Genomic DNA, 18,738 nt, shown 5'->3' on the forward strand with positions numbered 1-18,738 from the left:
CTCGGAGTGGTTGGCGTTAGGAAGGGCATCCAGCTGTAGAAACTCTGCCAAATCAGACTGGAGCCTGGTGCAGCCATCTGGTTCACCAGACCTCAGTCAAATTGTCCAACCCATGCTAGCATGGAAAGTGGACGTTAATAAAAATGCAGGATGGAAAAGGTATCAGCTCACTACAGCTGTTTCTTATGTAACTTTTAATGAAGAATGAGTACATTACATCACTATAAAAAGGTGAGAACATAAGTATTTCAAAATGAATGGGTTATCCCAGGAATGTATCAGAAGAGTGTCTGTTGAGGCCAGAATATTTGAAGCAACTGACCAAGAAATTCTAGCCTTTGAATTGTTGTTATTGAGACAGTGTAATATGATATCTAAGGTCAGTGTGGCTGGCTGGGAAAGGAACCAGCCAGGCTAGAGTAAGTGTTGACTTTGAAGAAGATAACTGGTAGTAGTTTGTGATTAGGGGAGGTCATAAAGCACTATTAAGGGCAAGTAAGGAGATAAATAAATCAATTAGCAAATGGAGAAAGAAGCTAAGATGTAAAAAAAAAATAATGAAAAGCAAAAAATAGAACAGAATAAAGGCTAATGAAAAAATAAGTAAAAAAAAAGCAATATTACAGTAAACTAAATAGTAACCAAATTCAGGGTGGAGTCAGGGTATAAGAATCACTATCAATGGTAAAAATATAGAAAAACTCAGGGTTCTACAGCGTAAACTTGTTGGGAAGATGGGTGGGTGGGCAGGTGGAGAGGAACTAAATAGGCCATTAGACTTTACGGAATTAAATATTTAGTATGAGCGAATATAACATACGGAGTTAGTTTACAAAAATAAGTTTAGTATTTAAAATTTAAATTATAAATTTAAAGTTGGACAGGGTAATACAATGAACTACACCAAGAAGTTTATTGTGATTATAATATACCAAGGGAATCTGCAATCTGTTTGGATACCCTAAGAGTATAACAACGTACTATTTAAAGTAACATGTGAATTGGAAAAGCCCCTTAAGTGATAAATACTCAAAGGGTTAGTTTTTTTTTCTCCGTGAGCTAAAGCCGAGATATCCTACCCAATACCTTGACACCAACCAACCATTGGCTGGAACCACAGACATTATTCAACCCTACCTGGTGCATACTTTTCAAGTACATGATTCTTTTGGAATCCTCATCTCATTTATTATACAAACATACATACATATATATATATATTGTGTACATATACACTCACGTACTGACTAAAAGAAATTTTTATTTATTTCAGGTAAAAATTGGCAGCTGAGAATTATTTCTCCTGAAGAACATGAGCAAACTTTCTTTGTGGAAATAATTCAAGATACATTATCTTTTTTCTCTAGAGGTTTAATTTGGCGAAATCTCTGTAAACATGGATTTGACTGTGTTGACAATTTCAATTTGAAGACGTATGAAGATAATGAAATAACAGGCTTAAAACTGCATTTCTTGGATAAACCTCTCAGAATCAATGATGTAAAAAAATATTTTATTAACCCATTTTAAAATATCTAATGATGATAGGGAAGCAAATGGCATAATTTATGTTAGAGAATTTGAGATTTCAAAATGACTGGGTTCAAAATACTAGTAGAGCCAACTTGAAAATCTTCTCTGAAAATATTTATAGACCCACCCCTCCACCACTAAATAACCCATCCTATTACCTTTCAAGTCTGTGTTGTCTTTTTTTCACAACCTTGTTAATTTTTTCTCTCTTCCCTCCTTTATTCCTCCAAACCATCTGACGACGACGACGGCGACGACGGCGGCGGCGGCGGCGGCAGTTGTGGTGGTGGAGATGGTGATGAGGATAATGAGGGTAATATTGATGATGAAGGTGTTACTTGTTTCAAAATAAACTCTTCCTTCACAAAATGTCACTTTTCACATGAATAAGCAAAACTTCATCTCCAGTGCTGTTTAAGTCTCACTAGTTTAGTCCACCTTACTGTGAATAGGTACCCCTAAGTGCTACATCTTACCACTGTATGCAGTGGGAGCTGTGTATAATTGTTGACTGTTCTATTGCTCTGCACTACTAAATCCATGTCCTACCATTAGTGTTGCATGGAGAGCCATTCTCTTAAATCTTATGCTCATCTACAGTTCTCTGTGTTTTAACTCCCTGTTCAAAGAAGGATTTGGCCAAAAGAGAGTAAAAAAGGGTAGGTATGTTCAGAACGTAATAACTTCCTTTATAATCGATGGATTTCAATGATATGGGTCATATCCTGCGCCACTGGTTTGTGTACCTAGTGATGAGGTGCATTTTCAAGTGGTTCACAAACGAGCGGTTTATGACGTTAAGAGTTAATTAGGATCAAAAGTGCTAATCACATGTTTGATGGATATTTCTGGACAGGAGAATAGTCAGGCAGTAGAATCTATATATTGAACTGTGTGATATAAATATTATTGGTTGTTTGATTGATTGATTGACTTGGAGGGAGGTGGGGGATGGAAAGAATTTAATGTCTCTCCCCTACAAAATGTAGAGACAAATAGAGAGTGCTAGGACGAATGAGATCAACACCTTCACAAAGAACTGAGGGAACTCAGAATCAATACTCAAACAGCTGAGTTGAGCAAATAATATTTCAAATCTATCATTTCAGATAAGTTTGAGGAATGATTACTCAGAGTATAAATTCAAAGCAACAAAAGAAAGCAAAATTGAGTATCACGCGGTGACAGAATTTATTCCAATAACAAAAGGTATGTGGTATATGGGAACATGTCTTGTTTAAATATTGTGAATTTTCAAATGTCAGTCATCAACATCAGTAGAAATGAAAGCACACATACACACATACAGAGACAGACTCACCTAAAGTCCTTCCAAGTTACTAGCAGGGGGTTTAGTTTGTCTATCTATAGTAGAGTGGTTTATTTATCTAGTAGTGGAGTATGTCACTTCAGGACTGAGATTAGCAATATGTTTTTGAAGCCTAGTGTTTGCCATGAATACAATTTGCTAGAAGCCACTAGCAGTTAGTGCCTGGTTACAGTATGCAGCATGGTTATTGAAGATTTCCTCTGTGAATGGGAGGTCAGATATCCAGATAGATATGCCTTTCATTACACTATCGAAGGTAGATTTATAGTGATTAGAGTCTATGTTAATGTATCTGAGGTATTGGTTAGGTTTATGGTAGGGGGAGTATAGCAAAGATTTTAAATCTAAAGGATTTCTAAAAAGTTAGCTTTTTTGTGTTTTGGAAGCGCCTTGGGTTTGACTTTTCTTCTAATATAAAATATACCTGCTATAATGGAACCCTAACATGGATCCTTAGATCCAGCCTTAGCTGTGATCTCGGAACCTAACAGTTGAACAACTATAGCACTTAACCAGCGTACCTCTTCTTGTATATCACAAGTGAACTAAACCCCTTCATATATATATATATATATATATATATATATATATATATATATATATATATATATATATATATACATATACACACATATTTATAAGGCTGAGTAGATACACACATTTAAATATGTATTGAAAATATAAGGAAAAAAAGAAAATGATTGAAGGACTTCATAATGGGGAACAGAAAGAAAATATGTCCTGGTTTTGGTTGTTTAAGATGACCTCTTTGTACTGGAATGAAATGAAAAGATAAAAATATGATAAAAAATTAAATTAAACTTTCACAAGAGTCAGTTGTAGAAGTTCATATAGTTTCCTTATAATGATCACATGATGTTTTATATTTTTGTCCTAGTTATTGCAAGTTTGTTGCAGGTAGGTCTAATGGGAGTGAGACCTGCCCTATACAAGTATGGAAAAAGGGAACATCTAAAGGATGATGATGATGATGATGATGATATCTATTCATCATTTGATCATGTTATCAGCTATTTCTTTTGTCCAAGAATTTCTTCTTGGCTGAATGGTGCTACTAAGTTCATGGGGTTTATGACTGAGAAACAGCATCGGTCTTTTCAAGTCAATAATAATGTTTCAGTGTTTCACAGATATTTTTGTCAATTTTTACTTATTTTTTTATTATTGCTTTTTTACAATTTTTAGAGAAATTCCATCCTGACAAAACAGTTCACAATATGAAAATAGGTAATTATTTTTATCTTTTGTAAATTTTTCATTTTGCAACCACATGGTATTGTGTTCGAACACCATAGTCTGATCTGATAAACTCACTATAGCCCTGGACTGACAAACCAATGCTCTACAAGTGAATTTGGAGGATAGACACTTTGTAATTATTCTCTGAGTATCACTGAAATGGTATCCACCTAGTGTCTGGGTCACATTCTGTCATGAACTTTGAAAATCATATTGAAAATTTTCCAAGTCAAAAGTCCAGTCATGTAATAATTCTGTGAGAGAATACAAGTGAATGATGGGAGAAGGCCTTACAGTTTTCTCCTTCTTTCTTTAGAGAGTTCTTCACTTCTCTCCAAATGCATGTGAGCAAGGTTTGTGCATTTTCTCATGGTATTGTGTCATAGTGCATTGAAGAGGTCTAATAAGAACAAAACATATCTAGAGTTATCACCCATACTTACCAATGACCAGACTTGCTTCCTATGGCATTTCTCCAATTTTTTTATCCATTTTAATCTTTCAATTGTCTCTCTCTCAATTTTGACAGCATTTATCATAAAACTAATTAATTTTTTAAATCACATTAGTAATTTTAAATGATGATCGATTTGTTTTTGATTATTACATTAAATATCTTAGCTTTAAGTTAAATATACGAGGAGGTACCCAAAAGAAACTGGAAACACTCTCTGTAGGACAAATTCATTGTAATTCAGGCTTCTGCCACTACGATCCACTTGATGTGATCCTCAGGCATCAGTCTGCCAACTGGTGTCATTGAGTGAGGTCGTACTGCCCTGTGGTGCATCTTTGTTTTGCAGTGCTTCTCTCCTATTCATCGATTTCTACTGGGGAAAACGGCAGCCAAAACTGTTGTCATGCTTCAGACAGCTTACAAGGACGCTGCCATGAGCAAAACATAAGTTTATGAGTGGCTTCCATGCTTTAGGAATGGTCACTTGTCGCTTGAAGAGCAACCTTGTTCACGGTGACTGTCAACCTCTTGAATGAATGAGAACATCCCTGAAAATTCATGAACTGATCTTCGAGGACAAGCACCAAACAATTGACAAACTTTTTGATATAACTAGTGTGTTCTGGAGCTGCTGTCAACAAATTTTGAGTGAGGAATTAGGAATGAAAAGAGTTGCAGCAAAATTTGTGCCTCACTTGCTCAGAGAAGATCAAAAGAAGTCACAACTGAATGAATGTCATCAACTGAAAGAACAGTTGCAAGTTGATCTGGGCCTTTTCCCAAAGTTCATCACTGGTGATGAAAGCTGGTGCTACAGAATTTGCAGATGCGGAAGAGGTGAAGAAAAAAGTGACAGAGGACTGCTTCCAACAGTGGGAAACGTGTCTAGACTGATGCATTGCTTGAAATGGAGAAAGCCTTGAAGGTGATAAAAATGTAAACATATAAAACTAAGTGAATAAAATAATACTGCAAAGTTCCAGTTTCTTTTGGGTACCCCTTCTACCCCCTTGTACATAAAATAATGTTTGACTGAGTGTCTTCTTCTTTTCTTCTTTAGTTATTGGCCTCTTTGTTGTCATCATATTATTGTTGATTATCATCATCGTCATTCTTTGTAACAGGTAAAACTTATATATTATTTATCTTTACTCTCATATTATTTCCTTTGTGTGTGTTTGTGTGTTAATCTGTATGCTTATATGTGTTTGTATTTGTCTGTGTGTTTGTTTAAAATATAGTAAAGAGGACATTACCAAAGTGTTTGTATGTGTGGCTATATGTGCCATTCTCCTACCATCTTTATGCATGGCCACAAACCATATTCCGCTCTCTCTCTCTCACTTTCCACATGCCCCTTCTCCCTTTCACAGATAAACACCACTGCGACCCTTTTGTATTCTACTCTCTGATCCCAGAACCATGCTTATCTTTCTTGCACCAAGATGAGCAGCCCAGAAATCTTCTGGTAAGAAGCCCCACATTGGCCAGCCCCATGCATGCCGACACTTATTAACGTGTTTGCCAATGATGCAACTCCTGTCTCTACATTAACAATACTACAACCATCACTGGGCCTAAGAAACAACATCCTATCACTCAGAACTTGTAACCTTAAATATTCCATCACATGCAAATTGTGTGACACCTTTGTGGCACATTGGGGAAACAGGCTGATCACTTCTGGGAGCAGCACCCCAACACTACAGGGCATTCCATCCCTCACTTATCAATATCTGGCATTGCCACACACCATGGATCCACTTTCTCAAGAAAACAGAAAGCAGCAACGTTTCATATTTGAACCTGGAACCCAGTCATCGACAGGTTTATACTGAACGTTTTTCCTTGTGTCTGAAATGTTTGGTTTCCCACCCCTTTCAGTAAGTTCACTGTACTCTTTTATCAAATATCTACTATAAATACATACAAACATACATCACACATGCACCATTTTATAGTTGGCCTCCACAGACTTCAGCCACGTCTCTGCTATATTCTTGGGATATTCTTTTGTTTGTCAAATTACTTCTCATCTAATGATTATGGTCTTTTATAATAATGGAATGTTCTCATTGTTCTGTTAAAAAGTTAAGTGAGAAATAACTGTAATAAGCTAACAATTCTCCATCATATGTCATTATTCATTTGTGTATAAATATATATGTGTGTGTATATATATATATATATATATATATATATACACACACACACATGTACATACATACACATATATAAAAATGAACCAGTAAACCACATCAGTGTTTCAACATCTTCATTCCTTTGTTCATTTCAGTAAAGCATGTGACACATATGGATGAGAACAGCTGCATAAAGAAGTGCTGAGCTCTAATTGCAGAGGGAATCTGTGGAAGGGGTTGACCAAGGAATGCATGGGATGAAATGGGGGGAGAAAGGATCTTTGAATGCTGGGCTACACTGAGGAAATGACAAGGGAATGGGTGTTGTGGCGATTTGCTGTGCTTGAGAAGACACATCAAGGAAAGACAAACTGGTTTGTCCTTCACAGGTGCCAGTGCCAAACAAAATTCACTCGTGCCAGTGCTGTGTAGTCATACCTGTGCAGGTGGCATGTAAAAAGCATCCAGTACATTCTGTTAAGGGGTTGGCATTAGGAAGGGCATCCAGCTGTAGAAACCATGCAACAACAGGCAACTGGACTCTGGACAGCTCCATGTCAAACCGTCCAACCCATGCCGGCATAGATAGTGGGCATTAAATGACAATAAAGATGATGATGTATGCATCACCTCTTCAATGCCCATAAAGTAATGTGAAGCTTATTGCAACTATGTTCATATATATATATATATATATATATATATATATATTATAATAATAATATTAGGGAATAGAATTCCAAAACTTACAGGTTAAATTCAATTTAGCAATTCGAAATCACATTTCCCAATATATAATACATATATAAATTTAGAGAAAAAACAACTATTAACAAATTCAACAATGAAAAAAGTTCTTTGAAACATCTAGAAAAATAAATATATCACAAAATCCCTATTCAAAAAATCAATAAATTACACAATCAATAAATGAATAATCTTATTTACTATTTCTTGGTTGTGTAATCTATTGATTCTTGAATAGAGTTTTTGTGATATATTTGTTCTTGTAGATGTTTTGAAGAACTTTTTTCATTGTTGAATTTGTTAATAGTTCTTCTCTAAATTTATATATATATATATATATATATATATATATATATATATATGATGATGATGAAGATGATATATATATATATATATATATATATATATATATATATATATATATATATATATATATATATATATATATATATATATATATATATATATATATGTACATATATATATATGTGTGTGTGTATATGTATGTATATATATATATATATATGGTTAATTAAATTAAACAATAGGGTAAAAGATTGGATATTAATATCAATTTAATACCAGGGAACCAGCACATTAAAAGAATCAGGGAGATTCAGAAAAAATATCTGAGATCTCTAAGGATTATTGTATATGTGTATATAAAAATATATATAAAGGAGGCCACTAGGTGGACTGCTAATGTGCTAGAAGAAGATCACATGTCATGTGTCTACTAAGACTGAATAATTCTCAAAGGGAATTTAGCGAAGTAACAAAAACGTAAAACAGGCAAGACCATTGAAAATTACATAAAAAAATACAATTATCTGTAAACATGTTTCAAAATTAATAGTTTCTTACCGAAAATATCTGTTTCTCATCAGTACAGACCGTTGGATAAATACAATTTACAGGATATATATATATATATATATATATATATATATATATATATATATATATTATACATATATATACATACATATATCCACAATGTTTGTAGGCCCAACCAAAGTCCTTAACACCATCAATCAAGACAATCTTTGGAATATCACAAATTTATCAGCATAATGTTTGCTCAAGTACTGCACAGTGGAGATTTTTCTGATACATTTCCAAACACTAACAGAATGAAGCAGGGCTCTATATTCAAACTTACATTGTTCAGCATGATGTCCTCATCCATGCTGTCAGATGCCTCCTACAATGATGACAAAAACAACATCAAGATCATATTCAGGAATGATGGCAGACTCTTCACCCTGCAGAGGCTACAAGCTAAGACCAGGGTTAAAGAGGACTCAGTAAACATCTTCCTGTCTGCAAACATCTGTGCATTCAGAGGCTCAGATGCAGCTGAGCATGAACTGCTTTTCCACTGCCTGCAACAAATTTGGTCCCATGATCAGTACTCAGAAGATAGAAGCCGTAGGTGGAACCAGCTATCACTGTTGAAGGTAGTTCACACCTCAGTAGCACACTTTCCAGATCTTTGGACATTGATAATGAAGTTTATTAGCACATTGCCAAGGGAAGATCATTATTTGGGCAGATGCATGAATCAGTGTCGGAGAGGAGAAGCATTAGGCTAACCACCAAGTTGAAGCTGTAGTAATGCCTAAGTTGCTGTATGCTTATGGCACTTGGATGGTTTATGAACACCATGCCAAAAAGCTAGACAGCTTCCACATAAACTGCTTGAAAAAGCTGTTGAAAATTGCCAGGAAAGACAAGATTAACAAATGCAGTGGTCCTCTCTTAAGCTCTCTTGCTAAGGAGAGTGCAAGTCAGGTGTGTTGGTCACCTTGTCCTGGTGACTGACATGAGACTCTCAAAGAGACTGTTTTACAGTGAACTGGCAGAAGGCAAGGGCACACAAGACTGACAGAAAAAGTGTTTCAAGGACACACAGACAGACTCACTGAAGAGCTTTGAGATCAATTCTGATCCATGAGAAATGCAAGGACAAGACTGCCCTGCCCGACAAATCTGCACCAACAGAGGTTCAACCTCTTACAAAGAGAACAGGATTGCAAGGCATAAAGAAAGCAAGGACTGCAAAAATTCAGAGCCCACTTTTTGCTTTCAGTTTCAGCAGATCACCAGTGCCTGACCTGCAACAAAGTCTTCTGAGCAAGCATCAGACTGGTCAGCCACAGTTGGACACATTCTGCCTTGTCTTCTACATACTTACATACATATATATGTGTGTGTGTGTGTGTGTGTGTGTGTGTGTGTGTGTGTGTGTGCACACATATGTATGGCAAGAAGGGGCAGAGAGAGAAATTTATATTCAATTATATCATTATCATCGTCAAACACTTGTTTTCTATGATGGCATGGATTAGAGAGTTTGACTGGAGCTGGGAAGCCAAAGGGCTTTACCTGACTTCAATTGTCTGTTCTAGCATGGAAAGGCATCCAGCTGTGAAATGACTGGATGTAAAGTGGTTGGCATTAGGAAGGCCTAATGCCAACCACTTTACAGAGTGTACTTGTTATGTGACATCAGCACAGGTGCTTTCTATGTGGCACCGGCACCAGTGGGGTTGCCAAATAGCTTTCAAAATAGAGAAAGGGAGTGGAACTGAGCAAAGTGGTTGTGTACCAGGTGTTAGAGTATAATAGCTGGACAGAGATAGTTGTGTTACTATAAAGGGGACACTTGCTGCTCCAGTAGGACTTGGAAGGAGAGAAAGGTAGGAAGGAATTGGAGAGAAAGTAAGACAGAGAGAGAGAGAAAAAGGGAGAAAGGGAAAGAGACAAGTAGATGGTGGTGGAGATGTATTGGGAACTACCCACAGAACAGTAGGTGGGAAGTATAAGTAGGAGAAAGGGGATAGAGGGGGATGCTCCATAAGAGTGTGAGGGGATAGGTTTAGAGATAGGGGGAAGAGATAACTGGTGAGTGGCTGGGAGGGGGGATATTGTAGATATATACAAGGGCATGGAGAGTGTGCTGATAAGCATGTGAGAGAGAGTGGGGAATCCTGCAGTGGGTGAGGGAGAGTGGAGGGGAGGGGCCAGCAGCAGGTGGTAAGATTGTTGGGAAGATTATGTGTGTGTGTAGGAGGGAAAATGCATGGCTGTAAAGGACATGCCTGCATGTAGAGATGGCCATGGTTTTACTGCAAACTTGCCAGATGTCTCGGTCCCTTGTCATCTCCTCTGTGAGGTTCAACATCAGAAGATCAGTTCTCACCACTTCACCCCACATCTTCCTGGGTCTGTCCCTTCTTCAGCTTCCCGCCACAGTTTCAGATCAGTACTCCTTTATGTATCTGTCCTTGTCCATACACATCACATGATCATACCAATGCAGTCTCCTCTCTTGCACACGACATCTGTTGCCGCTTATATCCAATATTTCTCTCAAATCACTTACACTCGGTTATACATGCACACTGACATTACCCATCCAGTGGAGCATGCTGGCTTCATTCCTTTCAAGCATTCACATCTCCTTTGTAGCCACAACCCATGCTTCACTGCCATGCAGCATAGTTCTTCTTACACAGACATCATACATTCTGCCTTTCGCTGTGACAGAGAGGCCCCTTGTGACAAACAAAGGTAGTACTTACCCGAACTTTGCCCAGCCTATTCTTATTATATCAGATAGGCTTTCAGAACATCCTCCTCCATTGCTCACTTGGTTACCTAGGTAACAGATGTTATCTACTACATCTAAGACTTCCCCAGACATTTGAGGAAGCCTCTTCTGTACACACACACACTCACCCTACCCATATATATATATATATATATATATTTATATAGGCGCAGGAGTGGCTGAGTGGTAAGTATCTTGCTTACCAACCACATAGTTCCGGGTTCATTCCCACTGCGTGGCACCTTGGCCGAGTGTCTTCTACTATAACCTCGGGTCGACCAAAGCCTTGTGAGTGGCTTTGGTAGATGAAAACTGCTAGAAGCCTGTCGTATAAATGTATATATATATGTATGTGTATGTATATGTTTGTATGTCTGTCCCCACCAACATCGCTTGACAACTGATGGTGGTGTGTTTACGTCACCGTAACTTAGCGGTTCGGCATAAGGCACTGATAGAATAAGTACTAGGCCTACAAAGAATAAGTCTTGGGGTCGATTTGCTCGACTAAAGGTGGTGCTCCAGCATGGCTGCAGTCAAATGACTGAAACAAGTAAAAGAGTATATATATATATATATTGTCTATTGCAGGTTCAAGATGCTGAGAAAGAGCTTAAACAAAGGTTACATATCAACACCTCAAGACACTGGTAGATGTAAAGTCTATATTCCTATGCAAGATGCTAACATCACAAGACCCAGTACAGAATTAGGCTCTCAACTGCAAAACCCTGAAGATATATATGCAAACACAGATCCAATGTCAGGAGGGTCAGCTGCAGTCCGTGATAGTGCAGTATATGAAGATCTTCACTAAAGAGAACTCGTCACCCTGTTGATAAACCTAATATTGAACACCTCTATACACAACCTATCGATAATATATGCTGATAAATTTACACTGTTGAGTAATTTGGTATTTTTTTGGAAACTTTGGAAACTGGACTTTGCTTTTTCAGTCAGTGATATCATCACAAAGAATATTTGAATATATATCTTTCAATGAATAATTTTTAAATAAAATCTTGAATAATTTCTCATTATTTTTAACTTAAAAAAGGAAATATAAGAATTTTAAAAAATGAAATAAGAAATTACTCTTGTTTTAATTAATTAATTTTTGTTAATCGTTATTATTGTTCAATTTAGAATTTATGTGGGTAGCAGGTTACTACCTGTAACCTTAGATATCCACATAATTTCAATAAGCCATCAAGGGTTCAAAATCCTTCTGATGATCCTATCTATTCCCAAGAAGTAAACCATTCCAGTCCCCTTTATCCATTTGTCTCTTCCATCACTCACAGTCTCTAATTCTTCTTCTCATTATTCTTTTTCTCTACTGCAGTCATGACTGTGCCTATATGTGTGTGTATGTGTGTGTGTGTATATATATATATATATATATATATATATATATATATATATATATAAGGTTGAGGAGGGTATTGGATTTAACCAAACCCCGGAGGATACAGGTAATACCGAGTAAGTGCTGTATACCGATTAGTTATGCTCCATTCGTTGTATGAACAGGATTGGGGATTATAAGTCGTGTATTAGCGTGTGTATATGTAAATATATAAAAACAAAAGGATAAAGAGAGCAAAGGTAAGGTTGAAGAATTTTATGGATAGAGTCTTACAGCTGTTTCTGAGAAGATCCAGTACTTCCCTTCATCGGAGACAGAAAAAATAAAGTTATCTATTATTATATCCATAGGCGGATATTTTTAGTATGAAGTGGTAAAGAGTGTGATGTGCTGAAAAAAGAGAACAGTACTTGAAGTGTAGTTTCATTCCAGTGGTAAATATCCGTGTAGAAATTCGTGCAGATTAATCCTTGTGTGAATAATCCGGAAATTTATGTTGGAACGAAAGTTGATATAGCTTAGGTGGCAGAAGTATATATATTCCATCTTGCAATAGATTTTTGCTTGTTTGCTTGGACATCCTTCAAGTAAACAAGCAAAAATCTATTGCAAGATGGAATATATATACTTCTGCCACCTAAGCTATATCAACTTTCGTTCCAACATAAATTTCCGGATTATTCACACAAGGATTAATCTGCACGAATTTCTACACGGATATTTACCACTGGAATGAAACTACACTTCAAGTACTGTTCTCTTTTTTCAGCACATCACACTCTTTACCACTTCATACTAAAAATATCCGCCTATGGATATAATAATAGATAACTTTATTTTTTCTGTCTCCGATGAAGGGAAGTACTGGATCTTCCCAGAAACAGCTGTAAGACTCTATCCATAAAATTCTTCAACCTTACCTTTGCTCTCTTTATCTTTTTGTTTTTATATATTTACATATATATATATATATATATATATATATATATATATATATATATATACATATATATACATATATATATATCATCATCGTCGCTTAAAGTCTGCTTTCCATGCTAGCATGGGTTGAACGATTTGACTGAGGACTGGTGGACCAGGAGGCGACACGAGGCTCCAATCTGATTTGGCAGAGTTTCTACAGCTGGATGCCCTTCCTAACGCCAACCACTCCGAGAGTATAGTGGGTGTTTTACGTGCCACCGGTACAAGGGTCAGTCAGGCGGTACTGGTGACGGCCACGCTCAAAATGGTATATTTTACATGCCACCTACACAGGAGCCAGTCCATCGGCACTGGCAACGATCTTGCTCGAATTTCTTTTCACGTGCCACTGGCACAAGTGCCAGGGAGGCGACGTTGGTAACGATCAGTGGCCATGCTCGAAATGGTGTATTTTACGTGTCACCTGCATAGGGGCCAGCCCATCGGCACTGGCAACGATCTTGCTTGAATGTCTTTTCACATGCCGCGGGCACAAGTGCCAGGAAGGCAACGTTGGTAACAGTCATGCTGGTGCTATTTACGTGCCACACTGGTACAAGTGCCATCTCGATTTCGCTTTCGCTTGCCCCAACAGGTCTTTGCAAGCCGAGTTTAGTGTTCCTACAAATTTAGTTCGATTCCGATTTCACTTGCCTCACCATGTCTTCACAAGCGGAGTTTAGTGTCCAATGAAGGAATGTTATGCGTAAGTGGGCTGGCTACATCCCTGGCAGAGGCTTTGGATTTTGTTCTATCCCTGGCAGAGGCCTCGGATTATGGTCTCGCTTGGCTTGCCGGGTCTTCTCACGCACAGCATATTCCCAAAGGTCTCGGTCACAAGTCATTGCCTCGGCAAGGCCTAAGGTTTGGAGGTCGTGCTTCACCACTTCATCCCAAGTCTTCCAAGGCCTGCCTCTTCCACGGGTTCCCTCAACCGTTAGGGTGTGGCACTTTTTCACACAGCTAACCTCATCCATTCCACATTCTTAGGTTCAACTTTTCTCTCAAGGTATTTACACTCTGTCAGGTATGCACACTGACATTACTCATCCATTGGAGCATACTGGCTTCATTCCTTGTGAGCTTACGCATATCCTCAGCAGTCACGGCCCATGTTTCACTGCCATGTAGCATGGCTGTTCGTACATATGCGTCATACAGTCTGCCTTTTATTCTGAGTGAGAGGCCCTTTGTCGCCAGCAGGGGTAAGAGCTCTCTGATATATATATACACATACATAAACAAACGAATGTACACCATATCATATGTACGCACATGAGTATATTTAAAACCGAAGGTTTGGTATATTGAATATTATAATAATGTAACTTCAAATTTTGGATTGAAAAAAATCAATAGTATAATTAAATTCATAGTGTAATAATATAAATTATGACCTTGGCAAGATTTAAATGAGAAAGCTTAGTGACTGCCCAAAATCGCCAAAAATTTTTCACTAAACTCATTAAAGCTCCATCATCTCATTACAATCAATGATAATAATAATAATCCTTTCTAATATAGGCACAGGGCCTGAAATTTTGGGGAAGGGGACTTGGCGTTTGACTGGTGCTTATTTTATTGACCCTGAAAGCATGAAAAGCAGAGCCAACCTGAGCGGAATTTGAACTTGGAACATAGTGATAGGTGAAATACCGTTAAATATTTCGTCCAACATGCTAACGATTCTGCCACCTTTATGATAATAATAATGGTAAATAAATGCAATGATAGTAATTAAGTAAACAATAAAATTAATAAAATGATATTAAAATTATAATAAAGAATAAAATAAAATAAGATAAAACATCCATTTGTAAACACATTTTGGCCCGACTTTCCGCGGTTGGATTGCTGCTTTGTACAGCGACATCAAGTCTGTCGTCAAGGTGAACGGGTTCTTTTCGAAACCGTTCAGGATCGAGCGTTCAGTTCGTCAGGGGTGTCCCCTATCCCTGCTTCTGTATGTGTTGGCTCTGGAGCCATTGCTGCGAAAGTTGGAGGCACTAGGGGGTACTCTGCATGATCTATGGTGTGGAAGGAGAGCTACAGCGTACGCGGATGACATCTCCATCATCGTGGCAGATGAGGGCCAGATTCCAGTGGTGGAAAAGGCCATCAAAAGTTACAAGACAGTGGCAGGAGTAAAGGTTAACAAGGACAAGTCGGTCGGTTTGCAACTCGGCACCTGGAGGGGCAAGCTGATGCCATCCAATAACGTCGTAGGGCATTGGACGCAAGGTCCTGTTAAGCTGCTCGGAGTCTGGGTTGGTCCAGACCTCCAGACAGAGAAAAATTGGAGCGAGGTGGCCAGCAAGGTGACTGCTCTAACCCAGACCTGGTCTGGGCAGGCGTTATCCTTGCTAGGAAGGGCGGAAGTGGTGCAGATGTTTATTGCATCAGTAATTATCTACCGCCTGACTGTGGTGCCTTGCCCCGATTTGTGGCTGAACAAGTTGGAGAGAATCCTTTTCCGCTTTTTGTGGAAAGGAGGAAAACCACTTGTAAAGCGCTCTGTCTGCTGCCAGAAGCCGCTAAAGGGTGGGCTAGGGACGCCTTGACTGAGGATGCAAAAATTCGCTTTAAGGTTGAGTCACCTGTGGCTTTACCTGGATGGAGAACAGGTGTGGTCACTGCACGTTCGGTTCTACCTTCCGCAATTAACGTCCTTAACGGACATTGGTACATGGATCAAGCAGAGACCTAAGCTGGGAAACTGGCATTTGGAGTGCCGTCATTTGACTGCGGCCATACTGGAGCACCGCCTTTAGTCAAGCAAATCGACCCCAGGACTTATTCTTTGTAAGCCTAGTACTTACTCTATCGGTCTCTTTTGCCGAACCGCTAAGTTATGGGGACCAGCATCGGTTGTCAAACGATGTTGGAAGGACAAACACAGACACACAAACACACACATATATATATACATATACATATATATATACGACGGGCTTCTTTCAGTTTCCGTCTACCAAATCCACTCACAAGGCTTTGGTCGGCCCGAGGCTAAAGTAGAAGACATTAGCCCAAGATGCCACGCAGTGGGACTGAACCCAGAACCACATGGTTGGTAAGCAAGCTACTTACCACACAGCCACTCCTGCACCTATCATTGTATATAATCTTTAAATTAATTTTTCATATTTTTAACTTGGTATTTTTAAATGTTTAAGCTACTTCCACTTTTATGTTTGTCTGTCCTTGTTTGTCCCCTCTTTGTAACGCCTCAAAATGGCGAATTTTATGAAATAAAGTAGCTTGCTTACCAACCACATGGTTCTGGGTTCAGTCCCACTGTGTGGCACCTTGGGCAAGTGTCTTCTACTATAGCCTCGGGCCAAACAAAGTCTTGTGAGTGGATTTGGTAGACGGAAACTGAATATATATATAAATATATATATATATATGAATATATATATAATATATATATATATATATATATATATATATATATATATATATATATATATATATATATATATATATATATATATGTATATATATATATATGTATATACACACACACATAAATATATATATACATAAATATATATATATATATATTCTGTTGTGTCTGGGGAGAGTCATTTTCTTATTGTGCCTTGAAATTTAACACACTCACCGGTAAAATTTCCACTTATTTCTCATTTTTATTTTCCTAAAATTTTTGTTGCGTCTTGCAACCTTATTAATAGTCTTGACTGTCCGTTATTTATGCTGCATTCTTTTTTGCTTTTGTGTGTGTCTCAGTGTTTGTGTATGTATGCATGTATGTGTGCATGTGTGCATATGTATATATGTATGTATGTGTGTGTATGCATATATGTATGTATGTGTGTGCGTTGGCATGTATGTATGTATGTATTCTGCATATTCCTGTGTTTGTGTGTTTTTTATGTATGTGTGTGCATGTGTGTATATGTATGTATGTACCTCTGTCTCCTTGTGTGTGCATGTCTGAGTGTGTGTGTGTGTGTGTGTGTGTGCGTGCGTGTGTGTTTTGCTGCTATGTACCATGTTTGTATGTATGGGTGCACATCTCCATATGTGTGGACGTGTGTGTGTATATGTGGTCATGTGTTTCAGTCTCTATTTGCATATGTGGTTGTCTGTTCATATACCCTATGTACCTACCTGTCTGTATGTAGACCTGATTGTTTACATATACATACATGTGCATGCACACACACACACACACATCTCCACTCACACACACAGAGACATACATACATCTATCTGCATAAAAGCCCATTAACTGTTCTACTCTACCTGTGTAAAATGTGGGTATGGGGGTATGATATCTATGTATATTTCCTATTTAGTATTGGGGAAGTTTCATTTATAAGGACGTACTCCCGTATTTGTCTTAGAGTTGGGTCTTTTGGGTGCTTGGATAAGATGCGGATGTCAAGTTGACCCAAGTTGCCTCCATGCTGGTCTTTGGCATGTTGGTAGAGTATGGAGGACTGTTTTTTGTCGTCATATTGTCTCAGATGTTCGTTTAGTCGTTCCGCAATGCTCCTAGATGTTTCCCCTATATATGTCATATTCAGTTCTTTACAAGCACCTTCCATGCATTTTATGCTGTAAACTACATTTCTATTTCTGCAGTTAATGCCAGGGCTAATCCTACATACAGTTATCATATGCAGTTATCATTGGTACATATGGTATTCTCAAAGGGGTACGTCCTACATAGTTGTGATCTGATGGAATTCCCTGGCTTTTCAACAATCTTAATGTTGAGTTTGGACTCCTTCAGAGCTTTTCTAAACCTACGCACTAGTTCTCCATGGGCTGTGGCCTCTACAAACATCACTCCTTGATATCTGTCGGTTTTATACCACGTGTTCGCCCTGTTGGCTTTGTCACAAATTCTTTGTATCTTGTTCCAGTCTATGTTTCTATATCTAGGGCAGGTACCACTGGTATCATTACGTATACTATTATCTAACCTCTTTCTAGCTCCCCTGTATACTCGAACCCTATCTTTCTGATCATATCCAGAGAACTGCATGCGGTGCATGAAGTTCTGTATATGTTTTTTCGTTTCATAGGTTTCGCATAGTGGGGAGATGTTGTTCATTATCCTAACTAAGTGTGCTATCAGTATATTAATTTTCATGCTGTGTGACAAAGCTGAGTTCTTGTGAACAACATGTTTTGAAGCTATGGGTTTCATATAATATGAGTGGAGGAGCTGCACTCTATTGTTCACAGTCTCTAACCAAAGTTCAGTATCAAGTACAGGGAGCCTATTGTTGGGTTTTTTTAGTCGGGTAATCTATAATTACCTTG

At 38.0% G+C, this 18,738-nt stretch overlaps 1 protein-coding gene across 3 annotated transcripts in view; it reads left to right on the forward strand.

Moving 5' to 3' along the window:
* The window catches only part of LOC106879029 (uncharacterized), a 118,965-nt gene extending 106,764 nt beyond the window's left edge, over nucleotides 1-12,201 (forward strand). For all 3 annotated transcript variants that reach the window (XM_089343868.1, XM_089343869.1, XM_089343867.1), the window contains 5 exons: nucleotides 1,274-1,500; nucleotides 2,643-2,742; nucleotides 4,070-4,111; nucleotides 5,641-5,704; nucleotides 11,676-12,201. In XM_089343868.1, coding sequence (XP_089199994.1) covers nucleotides 1,274-1,500; nucleotides 2,643-2,742; nucleotides 4,070-4,111; nucleotides 5,641-5,704; nucleotides 11,676-11,901 — 659 coding nt within the window. In that variant the 3' untranslated portion in view covers nucleotides 11,902-12,201. The remainder of the gene's footprint in view (nucleotides 1-1,273; nucleotides 1,501-2,642; nucleotides 2,743-4,069; nucleotides 4,112-5,640; nucleotides 5,705-11,675) is intronic.
* Nucleotides 12,202-18,738: the final 6,537 nt, after the last annotated feature.

This window comes from Octopus bimaculoides, chromosome 28, assembly GCF_046866305.1.
Source record: "Octopus bimaculoides isolate indiv1 chromosome 28, ASM4686630v1, whole genome shotgun sequence".
Classification (NCBI taxonomy): Eukaryota; Metazoa; Mollusca; class Cephalopoda; order Octopoda; family Octopodidae; genus Octopus; species Octopus bimaculoides.